At 36.5% G+C, this 10,279-nt stretch overlaps 3 protein-coding genes across 4 annotated transcripts; 2 read left to right on the plus strand and 1 right to left on the minus strand.

Annotated features, from left to right (window-relative positions):
* Positions 1–799: 799 nt before the first annotated feature.
* Positions 800–3,403, plus strand: LOC106624751 (carboxypeptidase B1). Its single transcript, XM_014244522.3, has 3 exons — positions 800–910; positions 2,030–2,938; positions 3,006–3,403. The coding sequence occupies exons 1-3, from the start codon at positions 843–845 to the stop codon at positions 3,325–3,327; spliced, it is 1,299 nt and encodes a 432-aa protein (XP_014099997.3). The 5' UTR covers positions 800–842; the 3' UTR covers positions 3,328–3,403.
* Positions 3,404–4,651: 1,248 nt separating this feature from the next.
* On the plus strand, positions 4,652–6,290 carry LOC106624749 (carboxypeptidase B1). Its single transcript, XM_014244521.3, has 3 exons — positions 4,652–4,808; positions 4,873–5,784; positions 5,854–6,290. Exons 1-3 carry the CDS (start codon positions 4,732–4,734, stop codon positions 6,176–6,178), a joined length of 1,314 nt encoding a protein of 437 aa, XP_014099996.3. The 5' UTR covers positions 4,652–4,731; the 3' UTR covers positions 6,179–6,290.
* A 1,673-nt stretch (positions 6,291–7,963) lies between these two features.
* Positions 7,964–10,037, minus strand: LOC106624746 (carboxypeptidase B1). 2 transcript variants are annotated; one of them, XM_036364499.2, is made up of 4 exons: positions 9,885–10,037; positions 8,927–9,814; positions 8,529–8,868; positions 7,964–8,308 (listed from the first exon to the last, which is right to left on the minus strand). In XM_036364499.2, the coding sequence occupies exons 1-4, from the start codon at positions 9,956–9,958 to the stop codon at positions 8,285–8,287; spliced, it is 1,326 nt and encodes a 441-aa protein (XP_036220392.2). In that variant the 5' UTR covers positions 9,959–10,037; the 3' UTR covers positions 7,964–8,284. The 2 variants fall into 2 exon arrangements, with proteins under 2 accessions (XP_036220392.2, XP_036220390.2); XM_036364497.2 differs by lacking the exon at positions 7,964–8,308 and having other exon boundaries at positions 8,487–8,868.
* Positions 10,038–10,279: the final 242 nt, after the last annotated feature.

Below are 10,279 nucleotides of genomic sequence, written 5' to 3' on the forward strand. Positions count from 1 at the left end.
TTTTCATAGTAGAGGTAAATACGGCTTTGCACGAGGGCATTCTGATATGTCAGTTCTACGTATATAAATATTCAGCTATAAGCATTCATATGACTAGGTTTTGTTTTCAGTTTATATTTGGCAGGCATAAAACCGAATAACCTCAAAATTTTTTGTTATTATAAAATTTTTTTGTTACTGAAATCTAAAAAAAAAGCTTATTAAATACTGTGAAAACACTTTACCATTAATATAAATGCTGAATAAGTGTTTTTTAGGCTTATACCTGTTGAACGAACAGAAGTGAGCACAGGTTAGTGTCGGTTAGGAATTAAAACATTTTTTGTTTCAAAACGCGAAAAAGATTCTACGATTTTTGAAGCAAGTAATAAATATTAAAAATTAGAAAACAAATGATTTACCAAAAATTCTGTGACTTCGCTCAATAAACTGGATTTTTGAAAAATATAAAAAAAAAGAAAATTATCTATTGATTTATATTAGAATCCTAGATTGCCATTTAACAGAAATGCCGCAGATCTGATGGTAGAGATCCAACATTTAAGTGTTCACCATTTATTAAATTATTATTAGCTCAGAATGACCGAATAAAAATGGAAATGGCGTCGTTCACATACTTCTATAGTCTTAAATTAGCTTTTCAACCCCATAAATTTAGTATGCATATCTCCGATTATTCGTGCATTTTAATCAATTTAATTTAGATTGGCTCAGATTTTACGTGAAATAATTTGTGAATATCCTGTATTGATTAGATTCGAATATTCAAGATATTCGGAGCCTATATATAGACGGAAATTTTCTAAAAACATATTTAGTATACTAAAGTGAAGTAGTGAACAATGTTAATAAAAGCATTTTTGCTCGTCGTTGGTGTTGTGGCGCTAGCCAGCGCTGAGAAATACGATGGGTAAAAATTGTCAAAATATTTTAAATACTTATTTTTAAAATATTGTGAAAGTGAACAGTGTTTTTGAAATGGCCATTGTAAAACGGGATCCTGATAGGAGCTCAAAACCCGAGATGTTAATTAATGGTTATATCTGCTCTGATAGGAATTTGAAATTTTTTAAAATTTGTCGCCAAAACGATACCATAGTAGAGAGGATGAAAAATTCTATGAATTTCCAGATGCCATCCAGTATTTGTTTTCATTATACATATATACAGGCATCTAAAAACATTTTCTTAAATTGTTAAAGTAGTTTTTAAAGAAATTAAGGAATGCATTTTTGAAGAAACAGTTACAAAGTATATGGTTAGATTAGGTAAAGTTAAGTTAAAATAACGATCCTGTGACAAAAGCCAATAAAGATCCCACTTGGAACACTGAGAACGCCAGTCTATTGTGCTACCTAAATACTTCTACTTATTGATCGCTCTTGCTTGAATCACTGAAAGTTAATCTAAAATTTAATGAATTTTACTTTCGAGTCCTTCAATAATCTTACACATTTCATTCAAAAATATATAGAAGGTTTTTGGAGTAATTGAATATCAAAAGCCTTAAAAATTATTTGACTAACTCTGTTGCCGCTTCTAAGCTGTGTACGATTGCTAAATTCTTCGAAAGGCAAGCTGATATAAGTATTCTTGTCATTTTAAACCCTTTGTGATACTTCGATTCAGTTTGTTCAGAAGTTTAATATTTTTTCATTATTTTTCATTCATCTTTGTTATTTAATGCCCATATAATTGTTGGTTTGAATTACTTATTTTATAGTTATCGATCCTTTTGTTCCCTACAATGCTCATATCCGTTTAACCAACTTTAAATTACGCAATACCAAAAACACCTTCACTTCCTTACCTTCTGTTGAAGTCTCGAAAAAGTAGAAACACTTCTTCTGCTGTTTTATAAATTGTTTTTCATGTCAACAGGCTTAATAAGAATTAAAAAATAAATAACCGTTTTGGCTTAATTCCAACATAAACCAACAAGTTAGGCTTAGTTTACTTCTAAATAACTCGAATGAGTGTAAAACGTTGGATATTAATGTGTAACAAAAGTTATTCACAATACTTTTAGGTTTAAAGTTTTTGAAGTGACTCCCACAACAGCTGAACAAATTGAGGCTCTTACCACACTCTCTGAAGATGCGGATAAATTTGATTTCCTGTCTCGAAGTCGCATATCCGGCGAAAGTGCACGTGTGCTTATCTCGTCCGAAATTGAGAATTACTTCAAAACAATACTTGAACAGAAAAATATAAGCTATAAACTCGAAGATGCAAATTTCGGTCGCTCTTTAAATATCGAAATCTTGGAAAACCGTCTACTGCGTCAGTTGAAACCTTACTCCGGTACCGGTCGTCTCGGCACTGAGCGTTATTACAGTCACGAAGAAATTAATGCTTACTTGGATGACTTGGCGGCACGTTATCCATCACGTGTAACACTGAAAGTTGTTGGCAAGTCTTACGAAGGTCGTATTTTGAAAACCATCACCATAACAAATGGCGACGGTCGTTTGGGTAAAAATGTTATCTTGATGGATGGCGCTTTCCATGCACGTGAATGGATTTCACCAGCATCGGTGGTTTATGCTATTGGTGAATTGGTTGAGAATTTCGAGAAAAATGCTGAACTTTTACAAGATTATGATTGGGTTGTATTGCCTGTGGTCAATGCTGATGGTTATGAATATTCACAGCTGTCAAGCAACACACGTTTATGGCGTAAGACACGTCAACCGGTGACAGTGAGGGGCAGGACATGCTATGGTACTGATCCTAACCGTAATTTCGATTTCCATTGGTTGGGTAAAGGCGCATCTTCGAATCATTGTTCCATTACCTACGCTGGCCCGAAGGCATTTTCGGAACCCGAAGCTGTTGTCGTACGTGACCTTATTCACACATACAGCAATCGCGGTATTATGTATTTGACTGTCCATTCATATGGTAGCTATCTGCTGTATCCATGGGGTTATACGAGGTAAGTAGTTGAAAAAACATGTAGTTGTTTATATAATTGTAATTATCGTAATTCTTATTATTTATAGCGCACTTCCAGAAACTGCTGACGATTTGCACGAAGTTGGTTTGGCTGGCGCAAATGCTATCAGAGCATACAGTGGTTCCAGGTATTCTGTTGGCTCGTCAACTAGTCTGTTGGGTGAGGCTGCTGGTGCCAGTGATGACTACGCTTTCCAAGCTGGCTTCCCAATTTCATTCACTATGGAATTGCCACGTGGTGGTATCTATGGCTTTGATCCACCAGCATCTTCTGTTGATCGTCTGGTGAAAGAGACTTGGGTCGGCATTCGTGCTATGGGAAAGAGAGTGATTGAGAAATATCCATTAGCAAAAAGCATTAATTTGTAAACAATTTACTGCTTTTGAAACAATGTTGAGTTCTTATTGCTTGTTTAATAAATTCTAAATATTTCTTAAACCTTTATTTCCATATATTTATGTTATTAATCATTCAGCTTTGCTAGCCGAGTTCATTTTGGCGACTTAGTGACTAATCGAAGCTTCTCTTTTCGAGACTTCTTTTTACCAATCTAGTCAGCTCGCACACAACAGATTTGGTAGGATTTCAGGAAATCTTCAAAAATCCCAATAACTAACACGAGCCGAAAACAGTGTTTAGAGTATATTTTTTTATATACTTTTTGACAGCATCCTCCATGATTTGTTATTATATGTAATTCATTTGGTTTTGAAAATTAATAAGTTAATGATCTCGGGAGATATTGTGTTTCTTTTTCGTTAATCGTGGATGTTCACAAGAGATTTGATGATTTATGCAAAAAATCCCAGAGCACTTCTCACATCGACCATGAGTATAAGTATAATGTAAAAGATATAATTGCCTTAATTCATATGATCTTCATGTGGACGGTATTAATGATTCATACTTTCTTGAAACTCAAAATGGATACAACGTTATTACAAATAGTGATAATTACAGGCAATCGATCAATGCTACTGGTTTAACACGGCAATATCAAAATTTTAATTATATATAATATATTAATTTATTACTTATACAGTTCTTTCCGAAAGATTTACATGGAAGTGAAATGTTTTTAGTCACCTTCACCTTTCCTTTCATCTCAAATTTATACATGTTTCCGAATTTATTGAAAAAGTTAAGGCATCATAAATTCGACGAACTCTGGAAGCCACCAACTAAACTAACCGAACTTTAACTAGGTAGTAGAAACTAAAAACTTCTCAAGTAATCGATAAATAATATGATCCATAATATAAACTACTCCATTTTATTGTTTACTATCAATTAAAAAATTTTTCACTCATCACAAAAATTTTAATTAGTTTTTGTTGTTGTATATCACTATGTACAATTACAAAGTCTACTCTCTTGTAGTGACCATAACTCTTCGTTATACTCAGTAATAGAATCATAATGAAGGCAAAGTGCTTATCGTCTAATTAGTTATTAAGATAAGAAAAAGAATGGTACGGCTTGCAAGTTGTTTGTGGGTTTCAACAATGTTATGTATATGTACATATATGTTATATACGACATGAATCGATAGAGAATAATAAAAAATTCTCTGGAGGCAAATCAGAAGTACTAAATTGTACCGAATAATTAACGATATGAAGTGGCGCGCGTGAATTGGCTATATTGATAAGTCCAGCTACTATCAATCAGTCGGACGGAAATTTAAAAAAAGTAACACTTTAATATATAGCAATAGAGTATTTAAGAAGTTAGTACATTAGTGGAGTTTGACTGCGAAGGTTGTGATAATAATGGCAGTGAAAGTTTTGGCCCTCTTGGCGCTTTTATGCGTAGCTCTTGAGTTCGTTGCGGCGGGCCCATATGAAGGGTATGACGAAGGATGAACATTTTTGGAAATCCATTTATTATTGAAGACTCATCGATATTTTTAGCTACAAATTATACGAAATTGCAACGGAGACGATTGCTCAACGAAATGCACTACTCGCGCTTGCCCAGGAGGATGCCGATAAATATGACTTCCTCTCGCTGAGTCGTTTGCACACGCAAAAAGCTCGTGTGCTTGTAGCGCCTGCACATGATGAGAGTTTCCAAGCTGAGCTGCGCAATAAAAAAATACCATTTGAATTGAAAAACACCAATTTCGGACGTACCATTCAAACTGAAGTGTTGCAGAACCATATGCTACGTCAGGCGAAGCCATACAACGGCACCGGTCGTCTGGGTACCGAACGTTACTACTCACATGAAGAGATCAATGCTTACTTGGACGATTTGGTGGCACGTTATCCCACACGCGTATACGTACGAGTTGTGGGTAAGACCTATGAGGGACGCATACTGAAAACGATTACCATTACCAATGGCGATGGTATTACCGGCAAGAATGTGATCTTCATGGATGGCGCCTTTCATGCTCGCGAATGGATCTCACCAGCGACTGTAGTTTATGCTATTGGTGAATTGGTTGAGAATTTCGAAGCAAATGCTGAATTACTGCAAGATTACGATTGGGTTATATTACCGGTGGTGAATGCTGATGGCTATGAGTACACACAGTCGTCGAGTTCTCTTCGTTTATGGCGTAAGACACGTCAGCCGGTGACAGTAAATGGAGTCACATGCTATGGTACCGATCCAAACCGTAACTTCGGCTTCCATTGGATGGGCAAAGGTGCATCTTCGAATCCTTGCTCGGAAGTTTATGCTGGTCCGAGTGCATTCTCGGAACCGGAAGCGGTTGTCGTGCGTGATATTATGCACACGCTGAGCGGACGTGGTATTATGTATTTGACTATACACTCATTCGGCAATGCTCTCTTCTATCCATGGGGCTGGGGACCGTAAGTAGAGATAAATTTTGTACTAAAAAATATATTGTATATATGTGCATTTGTTTAATAAAAATAAAGTGAGTTACCCGACACTTGGGAGGACCTAGACGAGGTGGCAACGGCCGGCGCTGATGCTATACGTGACTATAGCGGCACCGAATATGAGGTAGGCTCCTCAACAGCACTTTATGGTGAAGCTGCTGGAGCCAGCGATGATTATGCTTTCAGCGAAGGTTTTACGCTAGCCTATACTATGGAGTTACCGGATGGTGGTGATAGCGGTTTCGATCCGCCGCCATCGGATATTGATCGGTTGGTGAAAGAGACTTGGACGGGCATACGTGCGATGGGTATGAAGATAACAACCAAGTATCCATTACCAATGACCAAAACACTTTCGTAATTTTATATATGTCGAGCGATACAACGCATTGCCGTCAAAAAAAATTAGAATAATAAAAGACATGGGAATTTACCGTAATAAAATAACTATTTGGATTTGCAAACTTTTGAAATTCTTATCGGCTATTCTTTTTTTTTTTAATTTGGTTCTACCAAACATGTGCCTGATATATTTATTCCGCTACTAATTATAACTGTGCTGGAGTTTATGACCTTAAACTTCACAGCTATGAAAGAGTTGCTGATAATGTCGGACGGTAAATAATCTGCAATACGGTTAATCGTATGGACTTTCTGTTCTTTTTGTAATTTAAGTGCTGCCTGCTGTGTAAATAGACAATTTTTGAAATTTACATTAAGCGGTGCCATGTTAGAGCAGATTAGGTTGTAAGTAGAACAGATTGAGGTAAATAACATATTGTAGAAACACTGGTGAAGTGAAGAAATGTGTAGTAAAAGAATAAATAAAGAAAACTTGACTAAATGCCCTTATTTTCGACCGATTTTATATTGAATGTTTATAAAATCTGTATTTGAAGCGACGCGTGAAATTTTCCGTGCATGTTGTACAAGTAATCTTAAACTTGTAATCGGAAACTTTCTATATCTTTCATCCTTCTCTGCCAACTTCTTCAGAAAGCTCTCCAATCGGAACCAAGGAAGGTTTTATAACTTAAAAACCATGAAGTAAAATTTTATACAACGATGGAGGGAATTAAAACCAGTGATATTTGCCAACCAGCTGCTTTGTTTTTTCAAGAGCATAGTCTCCAAATTTTGTTGAATGAATATTATCACCCGAAGATATGGCATGTCACAATTCCCGTAATATCGGCAGATATATCAGGATTATTGAAAACACACAAAAATACCGCACAACAACAGGGCGAAGCAGCGGCTTTGCAAGGCAAATTTGACTTTGAATGCAAAAGATGACGTTAATATATTACAAATTATACATATAGGCAAATTTGGGCAGCTACACTTAACTTTTTTATTACCTTAAGGCATACACAAATACACTGAAAAACAAATAAATGGGGGAATCGGGGGGAATACAACTAAAACTTTATGTAACCATATGCAAAGACGTAAATAAAATGTACAAAATACAGGATAAACTAAAGTATCGATCTAAATATAACTACCCCCTTAAATTAGTTCTTGTTTATTTTGTAACATAAAATAAATACCTTTAACTTAAAATTCCTTTAAAAAGAATTTACATTCGTAAACGTAATAAATCGTCTGACCATTTTGACTTCGTTTTTGTTATGAAATATTCACTCTGTGTGCACCTGCTCTTAAAAAATTAACAAGCGATCAAAACTTCAATACTATTTTCAAAAAGTATCGTAAGATTTTCAGAAAAACTGGTTAGCCATTAAGAAATTTGGACATTTTAGAGACAATTTGTTAACTTCTTCGCTTTTTTTAACAAGCATTTTTGACCTATAAGCGAAACCGTTGTGCATTGGTTCATTGGCGGACTGAAGCACACTTTCTACGGAATCTCAATCAAAACTTAAAATCAACTTTGATTAGGACTTTTTTTGGAAGACATCTAGACAAACTTAGGAACGCATGTTAAATCTATAAATGAGAAAGTTTAATAGCATCGGATTCAAGACGCCCCAGCCATTTTTGCATTCTTCTGGAACGAAGTTGGACAACATATAATCTACAACAATTGTTCCCAAAGTGACAAAATGTTCAGAGTTACACAGTGAGATGTATTTAAATGAGCCTGAACTTGTATTAGAAAATATGGAATTCCATCAAACAGTTTCTTTAACAAAATTCTTGAAAAGTTTTATTACAAAAATCATGATTTGTTTGTGTTCAAACTTCGTTGGTGACTTCTAACTGGACGGCCTTAGTTTGTGGTATATTTTTTAGTTCTATCGGTGGGGTTTCCATCGTTTTTGCCTTTTCGCCTCTCTTCTTCCTTTATTTTTTTGTGAATCCTTAAAGCAACTACAAGGTTGAGATGCAGTCAAGTGGACCACCACTCTTACTTAGAGATTAAAGTTGAATAGTCAATATTGTTTTGTGGAAAGTTTAACCACACAGCTTGCATAAATGTTGATATTGAAGGTTAACCTTATTAAGAACATGGCGCAAAAATACCCTGAAATAAGTATATACAGATAATATATGTAGGAATTAACCATAAAATGGAAGGGGGAGTTCTGATTTTCAAACAAGGCCAAGCAGTAAAGTTCTATCAACTTACACAATGTTATGGGAGAACAAAATAATTGAACGATTTCGAATCTCTAACGATTTTATGATAGACAAACTCAAACTTTCGCTTCTTAAGAAAATATGTATGTATGTATATAGCTTACAATTTCAAACCTAAGTTTTCTTGATTGTTCCTCATATTCTGATTTGTATTTTTCTATAACCTTCTCCGCCATTGCCTTAATGCCAATCCAGGTCTCAGACGCCAGTTCCTCAATTTTCGATTGCGGTGGATTGAATCCTTTACTTGCGGACGGCAACTCCATAGTCATAGAAATGGGAATTTGCGCTTTGGCCAAAGCATAATCATCACTGCCACCAGCAGCGGCATAAAGAACATTCGTCGAACTGCCCACTGTGTATTCGGTGCTCGTAGCGTTTTTAATGGCAGCCGCACCGGTTTGAGCAATATCATCAATGTCACGCCAATTTTCAGGCAGATCACTGAGAATATGTTGGGTTGTTAGTGTTTAAAAATACATAACATTGTATCTGTACTTACGAACTGTAACCCCACGGGTAAAGCAAATAGTTGCCGTACGCGTGTAAAGTGAGGTAAAATTTCGCGCGACCGGTCAGCGAATGCATTAAATCGCGTAGCGCTCGCGTTTCTGGCTCTGAGAAGGCAGAGAGGCCTTTGAAAGTATCAGCGCAAGCGGTATTAGAAGCACCGACTTCACCCCAATGAAAATCGAAGTTACGATTAGCATCCGTACCGGCGCAAAATCTGGTCACCGGCTTACGTGTTTTACGCCACAGGCGTTCGCGTGTATGAGTGTATTCGTAGCCATCGGGATTGACGAGCGGTACAATAATCCAATCGTAATTAACCAATAAATGTGAGTTTTGCTCGTAATTCTCCACTAATTGCTGAATGACATACAGCGCAGCGGCTGGCGCAATCCACTCACGCGCGTGAATACCCGCATCCATTAGTATGACATTCTTATTTGAAATGCCATCGCCGTTCGTGATAGAGATGGCGTGTAGTTGACGCCCTTTGTACGAATCACCGATAGATGTTAGCTTAACGCGGCTTGAATACATTTTGGCTAGCTCTTCCAGATAGGCAGTGATCTCGCCATAACGTTGATAGACGTTGAACGAAATGCTACCAGGTACCGAATTACGTTGCTTTGGGTAGATACTGTTTTGCATCCGCTCTACTTCTACGCTCTGGCCGAAATTCTCATTAACGATTGTGTAAGAGATTTGTGCTGTCTGCAATGTTTGCTGGAATTGCAATTGATCCGCTGGAGTAACCAGAACATGTATGGGGAGTCCCAAGATGCGTGGAAGCATGAAGAAATCATATGTCTCTTTTTGCGCCAAGATCTCAAGGATCTCCTGTTGTATGGTATTCTCAGCTGTCAACTCGTAGATTTTATAACTGTTGTTGGTGGGAAGTAGGCGTATATTTTAAGAGACCGATGTATGAACACTTTACGTGTCGTACTTACCCCTCATAGCTGGTGAAATTAGCTAGCGCGTTGGTGCAACACAAAGCTGCTATTACAACCAATTTGAGAAGCATTCCTTATTTTTGCTGTGCTAACCAGACGTTTACGAAGCCAAACGATCAATTGAAAGTGCTTACTAATTTACTTGGCTTTTATAGTAACGTTGCATAAATGTCACACGCTCAAGTACAAATGTTGAAGGAGTACATAATATGTAGTTACTTAGAACCAATTATGCGAGTGCACGTACAACACTATATTGCCTAAGGAACAATAGGGCGTTTAACTTATGACAGTAGTATGGCCCTGTTTCTATATTAAAGAAGGGGCGCAAAAATCAAAAAATTGTTTTTTTTATTTTTATTAAATATACATATTCACTGGTTGAATTAGAA

This window comes from Bactrocera oleae, chromosome 6 (assembly GCF_042242935.1).
Source record: "Bactrocera oleae isolate idBacOlea1 chromosome 6, idBacOlea1, whole genome shotgun sequence".
In the NCBI taxonomy this organism is placed as follows: Eukaryota; Metazoa; Arthropoda; class Insecta; order Diptera; family Tephritidae; genus Bactrocera; species Bactrocera oleae.